We start from the raw sequence: 22846 nt of genomic DNA, 5'->3' as shown, positions 1-22846 counted from the left end.
CCTGTCCAAAAAAAAAAAAGGACAGTTCACTTGCACCTGAACATTTTCTTTCAACTTCAGGCTCTTTCTTGAGTATGTATTTAGACTTCTTAAATCCAGTTATATAAATGTAAAATGTGCTAGAAATACTACTGTAACTTGCAAATGTTCCTCCCTTCTTTTACTCAGAAAGTTAATATGAGTAACATGTGCTTAAGTTTTTCAGTGGTTAAGCATGGGGTCTGTAGCAAAAGGTCATTAGAAGTTAGTGTTGACTTGTGATGCATTTTGAAGAACTCCTTTTGCTGCAAGCACTTAAAAAATTTCAGCTAAACTAAATTTCTTAAGTACAAAATTTCTGCCGCTGTCTAAGATGTATATGGGAAGTTTGAAATTTAATCTGTTTTCATATTGAGCTCTTATGTTCACTGTAAGCTTTTATTAAAACCATCATCTCATTTTTTTGTATATAGGATCTCTACTTGAATGCTGGAGGAGTGACAGTATCTTACTTTGAGTGGCTGAAGAATCTAAATCATGTCAGCTATGGTCGTTTGACCTTCAAATATGAAAGGGATTCTAACTACCACTTGCTCAGTGAGTTCTGATTATTGTATTCTCTAAGAGTAATCTTTTGGGCCATCTAAAAGGTTGGGAAAAGCTTGTGTTTAATAAAAGGACTAATTTCCTTTTTTTTTTTTTCCAAAAAATTCCAAGATAATTCTGATATGCATCTGGGTTTTTAAAAGTAATTACAGGTTTTTCTATTAAATGGTAGTTTTGGTGATATAGAATTCTGTTATTTTTCTGTTGACCAATCATGATGCAATGGTATTAAGTGAGTAATAGTTACATAATCACAATACTAAAAGATGTTTTTCTCTTTTAGTTTAAAAAAAAATTTTTTTAAACTGGAGGATAATTGCTTTACAATATTGTGTTGTTCTCTGCCAAACATCAACGTGAATCAGCCATAGGTATACATAAGTCCCCTCCCTCTTGAACTTCCCTCCCTCCCTTCTTGTTTAATCTCAGAATAGGAAACCATTCTGTTTCATGAGTCTTAGACCAAAAATATACAATTTCTTTAAAGGTATTCAATATATGAACTCTCTAGAATGTATTTATATTCCAGTGTTTATTCTGCAGGTGTTCCCAGAACTTAATCTGTAAGTTAGTAGTATATAAAGAGTATCATTTTAAACCCTGTTGACACTCATCCCTTTCTATCTCAAGTTGCTCTTGGTAAAGACCTGTCTAGTGGCAAGAATTTTTTGCACCTTCTGATAAGAATGCAGTTTGTCTTTGACTAGCATAGGCTCCAGAGTTAACACTAGTATTTTCCTCAAGCTAAAATAAGACCAAGACCTCCAGCTGAGCTTTACTGAGCTCACTGAGAATCTGGGTGAAGTTTTCCATCAATTTCCGTTCCTTTTTCTTTTTAAAAGAGCCAAAGAAAAACCCTGGTAATGGGTGTTATGGAAACAAATTAGTGCCCTAAATTCACACTTACATAGGAATTTGGCAAAGTGCTTTATTCCTTTTAGCTCCGTTTTAAATGAGTAACCCTTTTATGTCATTAGCATTGAAGGTTTCTAAAACTATTCAGTTTAGGATTCTGAATATAATTTGGGACTACTTTTGGTTGTATTTCATTTGTTTTTTCCTACTAGCAAAATGTTATCTTCATTTCTTGGCTTTTTATAGTGTCTGTTCAAGAGAGTTTGGAAAGGAAATTTGGAAAACATGGTGGAACTATTCCCATTGTACCCACAGCAGAGTTCCAAGACAGGATATCGGTGAGTGTGCTTGTGGCAGTATTTTCCATACACAGCCTACCCTCTTCTTTAGATTAAGCCAGGTAGATTAAATGGGTTTAAGGGGTGGTAATCAACATGACAATTATATGACTTCCCTTTTCCTTATGTTCTAAAAATGGAGTATCTTAGTGTGAAATAATTCATGGTTCTACTGCTTTTGATACTTTTACAATGCAGATGACTCAACAAGTGATTTTAACATGACTGTGAAGAATTATTATGTATTTTGACTCTTAAGTTTTAGAGAAATAGAACTGAAAAGTAAAACTTATAAAAATTGAAATTGCTATATGTTCACATTAAAAAAACATGAGAAAAGATTTTTTTATGTTAATTAGCTTTCAATAGAATATATTAATACACATCATAAAGAGAATCTCTACCAGTAAATGGCAGACACTATGAAAAAAAATCACAGGAAATAGGCTTAGAAGAAATGTTTAACCTCATTGTTAAATTCAAATTACAATAAGGATCCTTTAACATATTAAACTAGCATAAACAATGGATCTTATCCTCAGCATGTCTGTGGTGGAGCAGTCGTACCTTTATTCTGATGACAGCACAGAAATGTTGTTAAACTGTTCCTGCTCTTCAACACTATAACAACATCCCTTCTGGGAATTAATCCTGCAAAAACAGTTCTAAAGGAGAGGAATGGTTCTGTGCATGATGTCACTGGAACTGTGTGTGTAGTCATTTTCAAAAGTCGGTTTAACATTCTGGTGGTGGGGGAGGGCCCAAAAATGACTAAGTTATATATCTTATGAAATAGTCCATAATAGGAGACAATTTAAGACTGTTACAACATACGGAAATGTTAAGGGCTTTGTTTTGAATGACAAAATATGTTTTTTCCACTCTGGATACTAACTGTTCTCTTCAAAGAACCTTCCTCTTTTCCACAACTATGTATCCCTTAGTTTTGGTCCCTCCTGAAATACCCAGACCCACTCCCTGCTTGAGTATCATCACATCTCTGTTCCCTGAAATTTCCCTCTGTGTGCCAGCATTTCATCTGTCCTTCCATCACAGGGAAGTTACGTGCGTTCCCAGGTCCTGCTGCTGCAGCAGCTCTAAGATGGGCTTCTTGCTCCTCCCCGTGGTCGCCCCATGTCCCAGCACATGGCCTGCCACATAGCAGCCAGTGTAATCAGTCTTGCAACTTTCAAATGCTTTCAGTGCTTCCAGTTTTCGATTTTAAGGCTGTTTCTCATCTCTTACTGACTTATTTATTACAGGAGTTTTGTAATAAGTTTTAGCTGAAAAACAAGTTTTTCCCCCCAGCTCCTTTCCTCTAGTCTCCCGCTCCCCAGCCATGATCTGGCCCTGCCAGGACCTATATCATTGACCTGATCATCTTTTCACTGTCCCTCATTACCTCTATCTTCACTTAAATTCCATTCACCATCATTACAGTCACTCCCTGGTCTTCTTGTTTTGCTTCATCACACCCTCTTGTTAACACCAGAACCTGATGAAATTCCTTGCTCTGCCTCCTCCATTCCTTCCCTGTAGCAGGAGGCCCCACTGACTCTTCAAACTCCAACTTCAAGTAGGCTCTCAGTTTCCTAGCAATTAAGTTACTTTCCCCTGTTCCACTCATCTTCTCATTTTCCTGGTAATTACATCATATTTTCTCCTTTTTTCTTCCCCTGCACTCCAGTTCATGACCTGGTATCTGTTCACAGAAAAGTGAAGCATCAGGGAACTTGCACATCTACACAGCTTCTGGTATCTGTCAGTTCAGTTCAGTTCAGTCGCTCAGTCGTGTCCGACTCTCCGCGACCCCATGAATCACAGCACGCCAGGCCTCCCTGTCCATCACCAACTCCCGGAGTTCACTCAAACTCATGTCCACAGAGTCTGTGATGCCATCCAGCCATCTCATTCTCGGTCATCCCCTTCTCCTCCCGCCCCCAACCTTTCCCAGCATCAGAGTCTTTTCCAGTGAGTCAACTCGTCGCATGAGGTGGCCAAAGTATTGGAGTTTCAGCTTTAGCATCAGTCCTTCCAATGAACACCCAGGATCAATCTCCCTTAGACTGAACAGGTTGGATATCCTTGCGATACAAGGGACTCTCAAGAGTCTTCTCCAACACCACAGTTCAAAAGCATCAATTCTTCGGCGATCAGCTTCCTTCACAGTCCAACTCTCACATCCATACATGACCACGGGAAAAACCATAGCCTTGACTAGACGGACCTTTCTTGGCAAAGTAATATGTCTGCTTTTTAATATGCTACCAAGGTTGGTCATAACTTTCCTTCCAAGGAGTAAGCGTCTTTTAATTTCATGGCTGCAATCAGCATCTGCAGTGATTTTGGAAGCCCAAAAAAATAAAGTCTGACACTGTTTCCACTGTTTTTCCATCTATTTCCCATGAAGTGATGGGACCAGATGCCATGATCTTTGTTTTCTGAATGTTGAGCTTCTAGAGCAACTCTTTGTGCTTCCATCTCAGACTGCATCTTGTTCTGGGCAACTAGATGACCTCTTTTCAATTTCTCAAAGGTTTTCAATTTCCAGCAAACCTTTGCCTCTTTTGCATCATCAGTTTTTCCTCTTCAGTCATTCCTATCAATGTAACAAATGCTGTCTTAAGAAAATATAAATCTTTCAATCACACTTGCCCTTCCAGGTCTTGTCATTTTTATTTCCTGTATAGCAAGGGCCTCCAACCCCTGGGTACCATCTGTGGCCTATTAGGAACCAGCTGCATAGCAGGAGGTGAACAGCAGGCAAATAAGTGAAGCTTCATCTGTAGTTATAGCCACTCACCATTGCTGGCATTACCACCTGAGCTCCGCCTCCTATCAGATGAGCGATGGCGTTATATTCTCATAGGAACAGAAACCCTACTGTGGATTGCACGTGCCTCACAAGCATTTAGTGCCTGATGATCTGAGGTGGAGCTGAAGCAGTGATGCTAGCACTGTGGAGCAGCTGCAGATACAGATCATCAACAGATCTGACTGCACAGAGACCATAATAAATCAGTTTGATTTATTTATTTATATGAGCTTGCAGTGCACATCAGAATCCTGTCAGTGAGTGGGAAATGACGGTGAGTTGTATACTTCATTATGTATCACAATGTAATAATAATAAAGTGCACAATAAATGTAATGTACCTGAATCATCCCAAAACCATCCTCCCTCCCCAGTCCATGGAAAAATTGTCTTCCACAGAACCAGTCCCCGGTGCCAAAAAAGTAGGGGACTGCTGTGAATACAGCATACCTCCTTAAGAGTTGTATATACTCTGTTCTCAGTTCTTCTATATTCATACCTCCTATTCTGCCCAATATGCCACCAAAACTGTTCTTGTCCAGGTAACCAGTTTGGCAGCATTGCCAAACTGTCATTTGCCATATTGTCATTTTTAAGTTCTCATCTTACTTCACTGGTCACAGGTGATCACTCCCCGTGGAAATATGTCTTAGCTTCCAGGGTACCACATCCTCCACTCGCCAGTCCTTCTGCTGATCCCTGTCATCCCTCTACCCTGTTAACATTGGGAGGCCTCAGTCCTGAGCCACTTCTCAGTCTGAATTCAAAATTTTGGTGATCTTAGCAGCATGGTTTTTAAGTGTGTATGCTGTTTCCTCTACCAGAATCTAAACTATGAGAAGAGAGAATTTTCGTTATTTTGTTTTGTGCTATGTCCCCAGTACCTAGAAGAGTTCCTAGCACATAGTACGTACACAATATTTGAATGAATGAGTGAGTGAAAGGAACAGTAGTATTCCACTTGTAAAGCAAGTGTTTCCTAATTTCGTAGAACAAGTTTGGAATAAGGCTTAACCCATGTTTCTTAATTGATTCAGATGTTATACCAATGTTCCTTCCTGAGTGAACAAATATTAATTGGATAAAGTTCAGCATAGATTAGTTGGTGAGCTACTTTTTTAAGTTTCTGTCTGGCACATCAATATGTGTTTGACACTTCTATATATGTCATATTAGGAGTGGTGATAGTAGTACCCAGCTCTAAAAAATTTATAAATAGGTATTTTAAATTAAGTATATTTTGCCTGAAAGAAAACAATTCTATCTCACTGTATATTGACTTAAGAATCCTTTGTGCTCTGACAAGTGAAGCATGTCTTTGTGTGGTTTTGGTTAAACTATTCTTTTTCCTGACAGGGTGCCTCTGAGAAAGACATCGTGCACTCTGGTTTAGCTTACACCATGGAGCGCTCTGCCAGGGTACGTATACAGATGCTGTTTGTGTTTCTGCTGCTTACATGAAGTGCAGCTCAACCTTGTCGCCTCAGCTGCCCGATTGTGTGTGCAGTGACAGAAAATAGCAGTCTGTTTAAATGTTCCAGAATGTGTGCTTTTTCATTCTTAAACGATGAGGGTTGTTTCTAGGGTCCTCAATATGTTTTCCAGACTTTTAAATAAATAATGCCAAGTTAGGAGTGATGTTTACCTTAGTCAGCCAAACTGGATTGCAGCTCAGTGCACATTACTCTGTTACAGCTATAGGAAGCTACCTTACTGCATAGAATTTGGTATATGTGAAAGTTTTCTTGACAACTTGATCATTATTTCAAAGCCTTTCAAGCACAGTTTGAGTCCAGTTTTCTTAATTTCTTCTCAAATTCAGATTCTATCCACTTGGCATTAAGTTGAAATAGCAGAGCAGATATTAATCATGGTGTTTGCTGTTAATTTTTTGAGATAATTAGCACACCGTAAATTCACTCTTTTAAAATATATAACAAAACAGCCTTTAAGTATGTTCACAAAGCTATGTAGACATCACCACTAACCCCAGAACATTTCCATCACCCCATCCTTAGTTCATTTAAATTATTAGTGTATATCATACTTGCTTCAGATTACTAGATGTCTTTCAGCCAAAGATGGAGAAGCTCTGTACAGTTAGCAAAAACAAGACCAGGAGCCAACTGTGGCTCAGATCATGAACTCCTTATTGCCAAATTCAGACTTAAATTGAAGAAAGTAGGGAAAACCACTAGACCATTCAGGTATGACCTAAATCAAATCCCTTATGATTATACAGTGGAAGTGAGAAATAGATTTAAGGGACTAGATCTGATAGAGTGCCTGATGAACTATGGACAGAGGTTCGTGACATTGTACAGGAGACTGGGACCAAGACCATCCCCAAGAAAAAGAACTGAAAAAAGGCAAAATGGCTGTCTGAGGAGGCCTTACAAATAGCTGTGAAAGGAAGAGAAGGGAAAAGCAGAGGAGAAAAGGAAAGATATAAGCATCTGAATGCAGAGTTCCAAAGAATAGCAAAAGAGATAAGAAAGCCTTCCTCAGTGATCAATGCAAAGAAATAGAGGAAAACAACAGAATAGGAAAGACTAGAGATCTCTTCAAGAAAATTAGAGATACCAAGGGAACATTTCATGCAAAGATGGGCTCGATAAAGGACAGAAGTGGTATGGACCTAACAGAAGCAGAAGATATTAAGAAGAGGTGGCAAGAATACACAGAAGAATTGTACAAAGAAGATCTTCATGACCCAGATAACCACGATGGTGTGATCACTCACCCAGAGCCAGACACCTTGGAATGTGAAGTCAAGTGGGCCTTAGAAAGCATCACTACGAACAAAGCTAGTGGAGGTGATGGAATTCCAGTGGAGCTATTTCAAATCCTGAAAGATGATGCTGTGAAAGTGCTGTGCTCAATATGCCAGCAAATTTGGAAAACTCAGCAGTGGCCACAGGACTGGAAAAGGTCAGTCTTCATTCCAATCCCAAAGAAAGGCAATGCCAAAGAATGCTCAAACGACCACACAATTGCACTCATCTCACACGCTAGTAAAGTCATGCTCATAATTCTCCAAGCCAGGCTTCAATAGTACGTGAACCATGAATTTCCAGATGTTCAAGCTGGTTTTAGAAAAGGCAGAGGAACCAGAGATCAAATTGCCAATATCCGCTGGATCATGGAAAAAGCAAGAGAATTCCAGAAAAACATCTATTTCTGCTTTATTGACTATGCCAAAGCCTTTGACTGTGTGGATCACCACAGACTGGAAAATTCTGAAAGAGATGGCATGTCAGACCACCTGACCTGCCTCTTGAGAAACCTGTATGCAGATTAGGAAGCAACAGTTAGAACTGGACATGTAACAACAGACTGGTTCCAAATAGGAAAAGGAGTACATCAAGGTTGTATATTGTCACCTTGCTTATTTAACTTATATGCAGAGTACATCATGAGGAACGCTGGGCTGGAAGAAGCACAAGCTGGAATCAAGATTTCCAGGAGAAATCTTAATAACCTCAGATATGCAGATGACACCACCCTTATGGCAGAAAGTGAAGAGGAACTCAAAAGCCTCTTGATGAAAGTGAAAGAGGAGAGTGAAAAGGTTGGCTTGAAGCTCAACATTCAGAAAACAAAGATCATGGCATCTGGTCCCATCACTTCATGGCAAATAGATGGAGAAACAGTGGAAACCATGTCAGACTTTATTTTTTTCGGCTCCAAAATCACTGGGGATGCTGATTGCAGCCATGAGATTGAAAGACGCTCCTTGGAAGGAAAGTTATGACCAACCTAGATAGCATATTAAAAAGCAGAGACATTACTTTGCCAACCAAGGTCCGTCTAGTCAAGGCTATGGTTTTTCCAGTGGTCTTGTATGGATGTGAGAGTTGGACTGTGAAGAAAGCTGAGTGCAGAAGAATTGATGCTTTTGTACTGTGGTGTTGGAGAAGACTCTTGAGAGTCCCTTGTATCGCAAGGAGATCCAACCAGTTCAGTCTAAGGGAGATTGATCCTGGGTGTTCATTGGAGGGACTGATGCTAAAGCTGAAACTCCAATACTTTGGCCACCTCATGCGACGAGTTGACTCACTGGAAAAGACTCTGATGCTGGGAAAGGTTGGGGGCGGGAGGAGAAGGGGACGACGGAGAATGAGATGGCTGGATGGCATCACCGACTCTGTGGACATGAGTTTGAGTGAACTCCGGGAGTTGGTGATGGACAGGGAGGCCTTGCGTGCTGTGATTCACGGGGTCACAAAGAGTCGGACACGACTGAGCAACTGAACTGAAGGGGCCTAGAGATAGCCCACATCTTAAATTCTCTTTGGCTATACAAATCCAGTCCTAAAGTGGGTAACTTGTACCAGGCTCATATGTGCCTTGTGTGTTCATAGATTGGCTACTTGAGTCAGGGTGATAATCACTGCGTTTTCTCCTTCATTTCAGCAAATCATGCGCACAGCCATGAAGTATAACCTGGGATTGGACCTGAGAACAGCTGCCTATGTCAACGCCATCGAGAAAGTCTTCAAGGTGTACAATGAAGCTGGTGTGACCTTCACATAGACCAGACTGTGGCTGACTTCACTACCCTTTTCACCTCTTCATCTGCAGACCTATCACAAGTTTACATGTAACCACAGAAATCTCTCTCTCATGACTTAATAGATAATGGACACCATTCACAACAAGTCAATCCAAATCAGCCCCTTAAGGAAAAAAAATTAAAGTTAGGGGATCATATATAAGCTAATAAGTGATCATAGAAATTAGCTATTCCAGAGAGTCATTTGGGCATTTTGCCTTTGAAGTTTTTTCCGTCTGCCTATGCTGCGTTTCTCCATGGCTGCTTCCCAGCACAGTCAGCTATGGCCCTAGGAAAGCACCTGTTGGCCAAAGCCAGTCAGTCACTTGCCACTTCAGCTCTGAACAAGTCTGTCAGGTGCTTTGACACATGTAAGAAGCAGGTATATGGCATTTTCAGGAGGTAGCATGGTTCTCAAGTGAGTTATTGGTATTTTACATCAGCAAAATAACTCGATTTTACAGGTTACAAACAACAACAAAAAAACAAAACTGTTTCTCTTTATGTATTTTATTCTTTTAGAAAAAGTACATGCTGCTGTAAGAAAATTGCCTTTAATCATTTAACAAGCCTAACTTTGACTCAAGCAGTGAATGCCTATAAACATAATAAATGAAAAAAGCTAGTATTTTTATAACATAAAACAGTATCATTTATAGCTTGTCAATTGCATACTGTCATCCAGCAAAAATAAAAAGCCCAGTAGAGAATTAAGTTATCGTCATACCTGCAAATGATGGAAGCTATTTTTGTTAAGGCTTTCTGAATTTACTAACCACAATTATGATATATAGTCCAAAGAATGTAGTAACCTCCTTATCATGTTAATTAATTGTCCTCTTTTGAAGATCTGTCGCATTGAATAATTGAATGATAATTCAAGTAGAGTGTCCCAGAAAAAACCACTTGGGCTCCCTCTTCGGAGTCTGGCTGGCAGCCCTGAGCATTGCCAATGGCCCCAACTTGCCCTGACTTTGTGTCCTCATTTAGAGGCCTCATCATTGCACAAGGCTTCATTCCCAGTGGGCTGGAAACAACCTTGGGTTGTGTTTTGTTTGGGAGTTATTTGGCCAGGGCCTTTGAACAGTAGTGTCCCAATGAAGTACTAGATATTATTTATGTAAGAATGAGCTTTTCTTTTTTTTTTTTTTAACAATAATATCCTTTTAGAAATTTCTAACTACTTTGTAACTGCATGACTTAACCTGGTGATAAAACAGTTATTAAAAAGACTACCTTTTCCAAAACTTATGTCTCTTTTCTGTGTTTTTGTATTTGATATGTTTGCCTCTTAAATGATAAAACTATAATTGGGTTTCTGAAATTTTTGAAACAGACACATACATAACGTATCTTTGGATTATATTGTGCAGCCCAAATTTGACTCTTGGATTCTTTTGTGTTTTATTCAATGAAACAATATCAATGGCTGTTCTCAGGGAAGAGGTTCTAGTGCTTAAAACTGATGTACCAACATAGTTTATATACCTTTTTTTTATATTTAAGTACTTTTTAACAAAGGGAGGTTTTGTTGATTATGGTTTTCTTTTTAATAATTTAGTCACAGGATATAACAAGACAAAATACTAATAATCATAATATTCATATGATTCATAGTAATCATAGTATCCATAATCAACAACTAGATTCTAGACCTGATTCCACCAGCTTATATAGCTAGCAAATCTGGAACATAACTTTCAGCCGAGCTTTCTGTCTGTTTTGTACTGAGTGTGTCTCTCCATGGTTCTGAGCATCTGGTCAAAGAGTAGATAAGCCCATGGCACTGTGGTCATGGAAAGTCCTTCCCAAACACAGTGATGTCTATTTGCATTCTAAATGGAACATTAAAATAGGGGTGGGGGCGGCAGGGAGAAATGTGAAAACAAGTTCCAGAATATTTGGAACAATACCAGGTGGGTGAGTAGAGATCAGGTCTTGTGAAAGTGGGATGATAAATCTTAGTGTGGTCTTTATAATTGGGAGTATTTATATAGTCATACTACGCCTTCTGCATTACAGGCAGATTGTTTACCACTGAGCCACCAGGGAAACCCTAACACCTATGAGGTTAGTATTATCCTTATACCAAAGCCAGGCAAAGACATCACAAGAAGATTACACATCAATATTCTACATATATATGTGTGTGTGTGTGTATCTGGGCTTCCCAGGTGGCTCAGTGCCATGCAGTGAAAAATCAACTGCCATGAAGGAGACACAGGTTCAGTCCCTGGGTCACGAAGATCCCCTGCAGAAGGAAATGAAAACCCACTCTAGTATTATCACCAGAAAAATCCCATGGACAGAGAAACCTGCGCTACAGTCCATGGGGTGCAAAAAAATCAGACATAGCATGGCAACCAAACAGTATATGGGAGATAGATATATATAAACGATATTCAATATTGTGTAATATGAGTCAGAATTGCCATCATTCAGTTCAGTTCAGTTCAGTCGCTCAGTCGTATCCAACTCTCCGCGACCCCATGAATCACAGCACGCCAGGCCTCACTGTCCATCACCAACTCCCGGAGTACACTCAAACTCATGTCCATCGAGTCGGTAATGCCATCCAGCCATCTCATTCTCTGTCGTCCCCGTCTCCTCCCACCCCCAATCCCTCCCAGCATCAGACTCTTTTCCAGTGAGTCAACTCTTCTTTGAGGTGGCCAAAGTATTGGAGTTTCAGCTTTAGCATCAGTCCTTCCAATGAACACCCAGGATCGATCTCCTTTAGAATGGACTGGTTGGATCTCCTTGCAGTCCAAGGGACTCTCAAGAGTCTTCTCCAGCACCACAGTTCAAAAGCATCAATTCTTCGGCGATCAGCCTTCTTCACAGTCCAACTCTCACATCCATACATGACCAAGGGAAAAACCATAGCCTTGACTAGATGGACCTTGGTTGGCAAAGTAACGTCTCTGCTTTTTAATATGCTATCTAGGTTGGTCATAACTTTCCTTCCAAGGAGTAAACGTCTTTTAATTTCATGGCTGCAATCAGCATCTGCAGTGATTTTGGAGCCCCAAAAAATAAAATCTGACAGTGTTTCCACTGTTTCCCCATCTATTTCCCATGAAGTGATGGGACCAGATGCCATGATCTTCGTTTTCTGAATGTTGAGCTTCAAGCCAACCTTTTCACTCTCCTCTTTCACTTTCATCAAGAGGCTTTTGAGTTCCTCTTCACTTTCTGCCATAAGGGTGGTGTCATCTGCATATCTGAGGTTATTGATATTTCTCCCAGCAATCTTGATTCCAGCTTGTGCTTCTTCCAGCCCAGCATTCCTCATGATGTACTCTGCATATAAGTTAAATAAGCAGGGTGACAATATACAGCCTTGATGTACTCCTTTTCCTATTTGGAAACTGTTGTTCCATGACCAGTTCTGACTGTTGCTTCCTAACCTGCATACAGGTTTCTCAAGAGGCAGGTCAGGGGGTCTGGTATTCCCGTCTCTTTCAGAATTTTCCACAGTTTATTGTGATCCACACAGTCAAAGGCTTTGGCATAGTCAATGAAGCAGAAATAGATGTTTTTCTGGAACTCTCTTGCTTTCTCCATGATCCAGCGGATATTGGCAATTTGATCCTTGGTGCCTCTGCCTTTTCTAAAACCTGCTTGAACATCTGGAAGTTCACTGTTCACATATTGCTGAAGCCTGGCTTGGAGAATTTTGAGCATGACTTTACTAGCGTGTGAGATGAGTGCAATTGTGCGGTAGTTTGAGCATTCTTTGGCATTGCCTTTCTTTGGGATTGGAATGAAGACTGACCTTTTCCAGTCCTGTGGCCACTGCTGAGTTTTCCAAATTTGCTGGCATATTGAGTGCAGCACTTTCACAGCATCATCTTCCAGGATTTGAAATAGCTCAATTGGAATTCCTCCACTAGCTTTGTTCGTAGTGATGCTCTCTAAGGCCTTCTTGACTTCACATTCTAAGATGTCTGGCTCCAGGTGAGTGATCACACCATCATGGTTATCTTCGTCGTGAAGATATTTTTTGTACAATTCTTTCGTGTATTCTTGCCATCTCTTCTTAATATCTTCTGCTTCTGTTAGGCCCATACCATTTCTGTCCTTTATCGAGCCCATCTTTGCATGCAATGTTCCCTTGATATCTTTAATTTTCTTGAAAAGATCTCTTGTTTTTCCTATTCTTTTGTTTTCCTCTATTTCTTTGCATTGATTGCTGAGGAAGGCTTTCTTATCTCTCCTTGCTATTCTTTGAAACTCTGCATTCAGATGCTTATATCTTTCCTTCTCTCGACATTCTAGGAATCAGTGAACTAAAATGGACTGGAATGGGTGAATTTAACTCAGATGACCATTATATCTACTACTGTGGGCAGGAATCCCTTAGAAGAAATGGAGTAGCCATCATGGTCAACAAAGAGTCCGAAATGCAGTTCTTGGATGCAATCTCAAAAACGATAGAATGATCTCTGTTCGTTTCCAAGGCAAACCATTCAGTATTACAGTAATCCAAGTCTATGCCCCAACCAGTAATGCTGAAGAAGCCGAAGTTAAACGGTTCTATGAAGACCTACAAGATCTTTTAGAACTAACACCCAAAAATGATGTCCATTTCATTATAGGGGACTGGAATGCAAAAGTAGGAAGTCAAGAAACACCTGGAGTAACAGGCAAATTTGGCCTTGGAGCACGAAATGAAGCAAGGCAAAGGCTAATAGAGTTTTGACAAGAGAACGCACTGGTCATAGCAAACACCCTCTTCCACAACACAAGAGAAGACTCTATACATGGACATCACCAGATGGTCAACACCGAAATCAGATTGATTATATTCTTTGAAGCCAAAGATGGAGAAGCTGTATACAGTTAGCAAAAACAAGACCAGGAGCTGACTGTGGCTCAGATCATGAACTCCTTATTGCCAAATTCAGACTTAAACTGAAGAAAGTAGGGAAAACCACTAGACCATTCAGATATGACCTAAATCAAATCCCTTATGATTATACAGTGGAAGTGAGAAATAGATTTAAGGGACTAGATCTGATAGATAGAGTGCCTGATGAACTCTGGACGGAGGTTCGGGACATTGTACAGGAGACAGGGACCAAGACCATCCCCATGGAAAAGAAATGCAAAAAAAAAAGCCATAAGTCAATTATTCTTCAGTTAAAAAAAATACCCCATAGTAACAAAGACACAAAAATATCCAGAAACCGTATCCAATAGCACATAAGTATATATACATCATACATACATCATGATCATGTAGGATTTATCCCAGGAATGCAAGGATGGATCAACATAAGAAATCAATCTGAAATCTTTTTATGAATGAAGATGGCACCAGAGGTGGAGAGAGAAGCTGCTGCCCTTCTCAAAGCCAAAGCTACAGTAAAGGCTTTGAAAAGCCAACAATGCAGTGTTCAAAGGTATCCACAGCCACAAAAAAAAAAAAAAGAAGATCTGGACATCACACACATTCTGACAGCCCAAAATACTGTGACTCAGGAGGCAGCCTGAATATCCTTGGAAGAGCACCTGTAACAGAAACAAGTTTGACGGCTATGCCATCAATAAGCTCCCCCTCCCCACTCAGTCAGCCACAAAGCAAATAGACAACACACTGGTATTCATTGTGGATGTCAAGGCCAACAAGCACTAGATTAAACATGCCATGAAAAAGCACTATGATGTTGACATGGCTAAGGTCAATACCCTGATCAGACCTGATGAAGGCATATGTTTAACTGGCTCCTAACTACAATACTTTGGATATTGCAAACAAAACTGGGATCGTCTAAAATGAGTCCAATGGGCTAATTCTAAATATAAAAGTTTTCACTGTATAAAAATTAAGAAATCAATCTAATAAACCCCATTAACCAAACAAAGGGGAGAGGGGACACATAATCTCAATTGCTGTGAAAAAAAGCACTTGACAAAATTCAAGACCATTTCTAAACATAAACAATATTTATGAAAAACCCACAGCTAATATTATACTCATCGGTGAAAAATAGAAAGCTTTCCCTGAAGAACAATGTTCTTGCTTTTACCCTGTTATTCTACACTATACTGGAAGTGCTAGCCAGAACAATTAGGCAAAAAAAAAAAAGCCATCTGAATTGGAAAACAAGAGAAACTGTTTACAGATGACACAATTCTATATATAGAAAATCCCATAGAACACACACACACACTCCTGGAACTAATAAAAAAACTAAGCAAAGTTGCAGGGCACAAGACCAACACTCAAAAATCAGTTTTCCTATACATCAGCAAAGAACAATCTGAAAAGGAAATTAAGAAAACAATTTCACTTACAATAGCATCCAGATGAATAAAACGTCTGGGAGGAAATAAATTTAACCAAGGAGGCGAAAGCCTTATAAAGCTACAGACCAATGGAATAGAATTGAGAGTCCAGAAACTTCTATGGTCAACTGATTTTTTTTTTAAATTAGTGCCAACATCATTTGTATTAGTTTCCCAAGGCTGCCTTAAAGTACCACAAATTGGATGGCTTAAAACCACAGAACTTTTGGGACTTCCCTGGTGGTCCAGTGGTTAAGAATCCACCTTGCAAAGCAGGGGACATGGGTTTGATCCTTGGTTGGGGACTAAATCTGGGTCACAACTACTGAGCCATGTGCCACAGCTAGCAAACCCTGCGTGCCACAACAAAAGATCACATATACTTTAATGAAGATCCCATGTACCACAAAAACTAAGATCCAACACAGACAAAAATAAATAGCTAAACAAACATTTTTTAAAAACATGGAACTTTATTGTCTTGTAGTTTGGGCTGCAGTAAATTGAGGTGTCAGCAGGACATGCTTTCCCTGAAGCCCAAAGGGAAGAATCTCTTACATTTTTCTAGCCTTTAGTGGTGGCCATCAAGTCGTGGCATTCTTTGGCTGCAGCTGTAACACTCCAATCTCTGCTTCTGTTGTCACATGGCCATCGTCCCTCTGTGTGTGTCTTCTTATAGTGACACCAGTTATACTGGACTAAGTGTCCACCTTACTCCAGTATGACCTCATCTTAACTAGTTACGTCTGCAATGACTGTTTCCAAATAAGGTTATATTCTCAGGTACTGGAGGTTAGGACTCAGACATATCTTTTGCAGGTGGACTCAATTCAACACATAACACCATCCAATGAAAAAAGAATAGACTCTTCAACAAAAGGCATTACGACAACTGTATATCTACGTGCAAAGGAACAAAGTATGACTTCTTCCTCACTCCATGTATAAAAATTAACTCAAAATGGGTCAAAGACCTAAGTATAAGAGATACTGTAAAGCTATAAGAAGAAACCATATTGATAAATCCTCATGGTCTTGAATTTGGTAATAAATTCTCATTTTTTATTTAATTTCATTATATTTCATTCCTTTTTTATAATTTCTATTTGTATTCTCTATTTGATATTGATCTCATACCTTCCTTTAGTCTTTAGATCTTATTTCTTTTAGCTCTTCAAACATGTTTAAAATGTTCAAACATGTTTAAAATAGTTGAAGTCTTTGTCTAGTAAGTCCATTTTCTGGTCATCTTTAGGCACAGTTTTCATCCCCCACACACACTTTAAACTGATCATAATTTCTTTCCTCGCATATCTTTGTTTTGTTTTTGCTGAAAACTAGACATGTTAAATAATATAAAGTGGGAACTCTGGAAATCAGATTTCACACTCCTCCTCCCAGACTTGCTGTTGTTGAGTGTTTAGTGGCCTTTCTGAACTAATTCTAACAGTCAGCTTTCTTTGTTGCGTGTAGCCACTGAAATTTCTCCTGTTAGCTTAGTGGTCAGCTAATGACTGGACAGAGATTTCTTTGAGGACCTAGAATCGTAGGTCTCCTATCTTTGCCAAGACTTTGTGCATGCTGGGCCTCACCTTAAACACTAAGCCAGGCAATTAAATGTTGGCCTTGGTTCTCACGTCTGGCTTGCACAAATCCTCAGGGTTAAAGATGAGAACGGAACCTCAAGCCTTCTCAGGTCTTTACTGAACTATGGCCTCACACATGTGCATGGCCTCACACATGTGCATGGCCTACATTCCCAGCAGTATGTTGGCAATCTTCAAAGCCCCGAAAGGACATTTTAGCCCCCAGGTTTTCCTTTTAAACTGATTTTTTTTTTTTAATTTGTTTAAACTGTTATTTACCACCTCATACTGCCTCAAGTCCAAGGGAGCCCCTAAGCCTTCTCATTCACCAGAGTGTTTCTTTCTTTCTACCAATAAGAGTCTCTCTTCTTTTATTGTTTTTCTTGCGTTTTAGTACAGAGCCACTTATAGGGCCCCAGTGGTGACTTACTGACAAAAATAGTGGTTTTGTTTTGCATCTTCTTTCTTGTTCCTTGTTGAACACTTTAAAAGCAACATCTACCAATTAAAAAGGGTTCATTCCAAATATCTGATCTTTGCAACTTTTTCTGAGGTACTTTGCCCCCACCCCTACAAAAAATGTCAAATTTGCCATTTTAATGTTTTCGGGGGCCTTGGGATCTGCATTAGTGTGCATATATAACCTGCATATATAAACCTGACAAATCCTTTCTAAAAATTCAGAGAGGTCTTTATTTGTTTTGCTGAATTTTTTGAAACTCTTTTTGCTTTGGTTCTCCTTTATAAAGTTTTGCCAAGATGCATTCATTTTCTAATAAGGGCATTCTTCCTTCATTGGGGTGCCAATTTGGTTCAGCTCAGGGTACTGCCAAGTGGGCTTTGGGTGTAGAGGATCCTCCCTATTAAGAAAGGTTGCAATCTCTCCAATTAAATAACCCTGAGAAACCCAGTGGGCTGATCATTTGCACTTAGGTTCCCTATGAGTTTAGGCTTCCCTGGTGGCTCAGACAGTAAAGCATCTGCCTGCAATGCCAGAGACCTGGGTTTGATCCCTGGGTCAGGAAGATCCCCTGGAGAAGGAAATGGCAACCCTACTCGATTACTCTTGCCTGGATAATGCCATGGACAGAAGAGCCTGGTAGGCTACAGTCCATGAGGTCGCAAAGAGTCAGACATGACTGAGTGACTTCACTTTCACTTTCCGTATGAGATAATGGGGAAGGGAAACTGTCTTCCCCTGGGAGTGGCTTCTGGCCCAAACTGAGTGCCCTGTCAGATCTTACATGATACAAGTATAGACCAAGTAATTGTGCCCCAAAACCTAACACAGGATTTTCTAATTGACCCCTATTAAGAAGGGAAGTCGTGAGCCCCAGCACCAGAAACTGGGGCTGGATAGGAACGATAGGCGCTAGAGGGTTGGATATAATTGGCATAATGGCCAGAATGGCTGGCATTGCTAGCTCAGCCAGAGGAGTTCAGGTTTGAAGCAACATGTACTCACTCCCATTTCCTTCATTTTCCCTGATGCAATAGCACAAATGCCTGCACACAAAGGATTTCATCCCTCTTCCCCACTTCTTCACAAAATAGCTAGAGTCACTGTGCAGATGAAGTAAGAGATGAAGGTTCAAACCCTGGGTCGGGAAGACCCCCTGGATGGGGGTATGGCAACCAACTCCAGTATTCTTGCCTAGAGAAACCCATGGACAGAGAAACCCAAGTCTGGCGGGCTACAGTTCATGGGGTCACAAAGAATCAGACACAACTGAAGCGACTTAGTACACACTCATGCACGCACAAGAATTTTAGGAGCTCCATATAATTTCTAGAACATCTATGTTAGTCATCTTTACACATGATGTAAATGTGGTTTTTATTTCCCAGCATTACCATGCTTATTTATTAAGGGGTTCTAAGAAAAAAATTGTTCAAAGTACTGCTGTGGACATCACTTACATGTGATACACTGCAAGAATTTTTATCACCCCTTATTTGACAATTTAACACACCAAATAAGCCTAATTAGTTTAATATTCCTCTGAGATGGAAAGAAAACAAATAATTTGAGATGTTACAACCCCCAGGAAAACCTCAAAGTGAACTAGCTTCAAATGAACTTCATTTAGAATTTGATCTTTGGGAAGTTTATCAAAAGTATCAAAAGTTTTAACCAGTGATAAAAGATATCAAAAAAAGAGAAAAGATCTCAGTAGCAAATACAGATCACTTAAAGAAACAATTACCAAAAGCATTTTAATATTTCAAGAAAACTTTGTCCTCTTAGAGAACCAAATTCAGGTTTTGCACTACTTTACCTTTAAACTCTGCTTTCTTAAATTCAATCTTAGCTAATCCCGATCACACACAAAATACTTTCAGTGTTCTGCCTCCAAAAACCTTACACAATTTTCTATATGCATATTAATCTGTCCCTCACTTTTTCCATTCAGAACAAGCTCTAAAACAAAATCACATTTTTCCCTTTAACAAAATACATTGTCATGCTTCATACCTTCTTTGCTAAAGACACACACACACTACATCTTGCATACTGAAATACTCTCCTTACAATTCTTAACCTTAAAACCTTAATCTCCAGTGAAAACCAAGAAGTAATTTTAAAAATGTCAAATCAGCATTTCCTGATTGACACACTTTAGTTTTCCTCGTCTAAGAAGGCAAAAGTTGGTAAATTTAGACATGCCTAGCAATTAATGTTCTAATATTTTATCCTATTTGAAATGAGCTAGATAGTCAATGATTCTCTTCATTTAACTTAGTTTCAAGTTACAAAAATCTAGAGAGACTGTTTCAGATAGACATTCCCCAAATATAAATTATTCCTATGTGCTGTTCTGTGCGTGCTAAGGCGCCTCAGTCGTGTTCGACTCTTTGTGACCCCATGGACTGTAGCTTACCTGGCTCCTCTCCCATGGGATTCTCCAGGCAAGAATACTGGAGTGGGTTGCCATGCCTTCCTCCACAGGATCTTCGCAACACAGGGACTGAACCCACGTCTCCTATGTCTCCTACATTGGCACGCGGGTTCTTTACCATTAGCGCCACCCAGGAAGCCCAGTTATTCCTATAGAATTTACCTAAAACTTTTACTTCATATACCTCTATTTAATTTACTTAAAAGCTTTGTCATTTGTTATTTTTCTTGCTGACAAACTTTGTAGCAAGAACAGGTCTTCTTTGATTTCTAATAAACTTAGGTACAATAAAAGTAATATACTTAATGTTGATGACTCTAAGCACAAATCCGTATAAATCAAACCAACAAGCTTACACAAACTTTCATACCAGATATTAATTCAATACTGAATATTTCCTAACATGAACACAAAATTCATTCTAGCTAGAGTCTTTTATATTTGAGTACTTATATAAGTGCTTAATTTCCTTTAAGCTAATTCAATAGATGAATCCCCTGGTTGGTAGGTGCCCAATATGCTACTGGAGATCAGTGGAGAAATAACTTCAGAAAGAATGAAGGGATGGAGCCAAAGCAAAAACAACACCCAGTTGTGGATAGGACTGATGATAGAAGCAAGGTGCAATGCTGTAAAGAATAATATTGCATAGGAACCTGGAATGTTAGGTCCATGAATCAAGGCAAATTGGAAGTGGTCAAACAGGAGCTGGCAAGAGTGAACATTGACATTCTAGGAATCACCGAACTAAGATGGGCTGGAATGGGTGAATTTAACTCAGGTGACCATTATATCTACTACTGTGGGCAGGAATCCCTTAGAAGAGATGGAGTAGTCATTATAGTCAACAAGAGAGTCCGAATGCAGTACTTGGATGTAATCTCAAAAACGACAGAATGATCTTTATTCGTTTCCAAGGCAAAGCATTCAATATCATGGTAATCCAAGTCTATGCCCCAACCAGTAACGCTGAAGAAGCTGAAGCTGAACAGTTCTATGAAGACCTACAAGACCTTCTAGAACTAACACCCAAAAAAGACGTCCTTTTCATTATATGGGACTGGAATGCAAAAGTTGGAAGTCAAGAAACACCTGGAGTAACAGGCAAATTTGGCCTTGGAGTACGGAATGAAGTAGGGCAAAGGTTAATAGAGTTCTGCCAAGAGAACGCACTGGTCATAGCAAACACCCTCTTTCAACAACACAAGAGAAGACTCAACACATGGACATCACCAGATGGTCAACACTGAAATCAGATTGATTATATTATTTGCAGCCAAAGATGGAGAAGTCAGCAAAAACAAGACCGGGAGCTGACTGTGGCTCAGATCATGAACTCCTTATTGCCAAATTCAGACTTAAATTGAAGAAAGTAGGGAAAACCACTAGACCATTCAGGTATGACCTAAATCAAATCCTTTATGACTATACATTGGAAGTGAGAAATAGATTTAAGGGACTAGATCTGATAGACAGAGTGCCTGATGAACTATGGACGGAGGTTCGTGCCATTGTTTAGGAGACAGGGACCAAGACCATACCCAAGAAAAAGAAATGCAAAAAAAGCAAAATGGTTGTTTGAGGAGGCCTTACAAATAGCTGTGAAAAGAAAAGAAGCGAAAAGCAAAGGAGAAAAGGAAAGATATAAGCATCTGAATGCAGAGTTCCAAAGAATAGCAAGGAGAGTTAAGAAAGCCCTCCTCAGCGATCAATGCAAAGAAATAGAGGAAAACATCAGAATAGGAAAGACAAGAGATCTCTTCAAGAAAATTAGAGATACCAAGGGAACATTTCATGCAAAGATGGGGTCAATAAAGGACAGAAGTGGTAGGAACCTAACAGAAGCAGAAGATATTAAGATGAGGTGGCAAGAATACACAGAGCTGTACAAAAAAGATCTTCACGACCCAGATAATCATGATGGCATGATCACTCACCTAGAGCCAGACATCCTGGAATGTGAAGTCAAGTGGGCCTTAGGAAGCATCACTACGAACAAAGCTAGTGGAGGTGATGGAATTCCAGTGGAGCTATTTCAAATCCTGAAAGATGATGCTGTGAAAGTGCTGCACTCAATATGCCAGCAAATTTGGAGAATGCAGCAGTGGCCACAGGACTGGAAAACGTCAGTTTTCATTCCAATCCCAAAGAAAGACAATGCCAAAGAATGCTCAAACTACTGCACAATTGCACTCATTTCACATGCTAGTGAAGTAATGCTCAAAATTCTTCAAGCCAGGCTTCAACAGTACATGAATCGTGAACTTCCAGATGTTCAAACTGGATTTAGAAAAGGCAGAGGAACCAGAGATCAAATTGCCAACATCCACTGGATCATTGAAAATGCAATAGAGTTCCAGAAAAATATCTATTTCTGCTTTATTGACTATGCCAAAGCCTCTGACTGTGTGGATCACAATAAACTGTGGAAAATTTTGAAAGAGATGGGAACACCAGACAGCCTGACCTGCCTCCTGAGAAACCTATATGCAGGTCAGGAAGCAACAGTTAGAATTGGACATGGAACAACAGACTGGTTCCTAGTTGGGAAAGGAATAAAATATCATCTTCCTCTCACCCAGGGGTTCATAGCTGTAATCAGATGACTTATCCAAAATGAGCTTCAGAGAACTTTCTTTAGGGTTAATTCAAGCAGTCCCCAATTTTTTTTTTTCTTTCAATCTTGCAATTACATATTTTTGTATTTATTTATTTTTAAAATCAATTTATTTTAATTGGAGGCTAATTACTTTATAATATTGTGGTGTTTTTTGCCATACTTCAACATGTGTCAGCCACGGGTATACATGTGTTCCCCCGTCCTGAACCCCCAACCTCCCTCCCCACCCCATCCCTCTGGGTTGTCCTAGAGGACCAGCTTTGAGTGCCCTGACTCATGCATCAAACTTGCACATTGA

At 39.7% G+C, this 22846-nt stretch overlaps 1 protein-coding gene across 1 annotated transcript in view; it reads left to right on the top strand.

The window, feature by feature from the left end:
- GLUD1 (glutamate dehydrogenase 1) overlaps positions 1–10399 on the top strand; it is a 40875-nt gene extending 30476 nt beyond the window's left edge. The window contains exons 10-13 of the mRNA XM_055425290.2: positions 453–576; positions 1687–1778; positions 5950–6012; positions 9010–10399. Of these exons, the coding sequence (XP_055281265.1) occupies positions 453–576; positions 1687–1778; positions 5950–6012; positions 9010–9129 (399 nt within the window). The 3' untranslated portion in view covers positions 9130–10399. The remainder of the gene's footprint in view (positions 1–452; positions 577–1686; positions 1779–5949; positions 6013–9009) is intronic.
- Positions 10400–22846: the final 12447 nt, after the last annotated feature.

The sequence above is a fragment of the Moschus berezovskii genome, chromosome 12, assembly GCF_049115385.1.
Source record: "Moschus berezovskii isolate FMDL1 chromosome 12, NW_MosBer_1.0, whole genome shotgun sequence".
Classification (NCBI taxonomy): Eukaryota; Metazoa; Chordata; class Mammalia; order Artiodactyla; family Moschidae; genus Moschus; species Moschus berezovskii.
The sequence above is the reverse complement of the archived record's forward strand: the minus strand, read 5'-3'. Positions and strand labels throughout refer to the sequence as shown.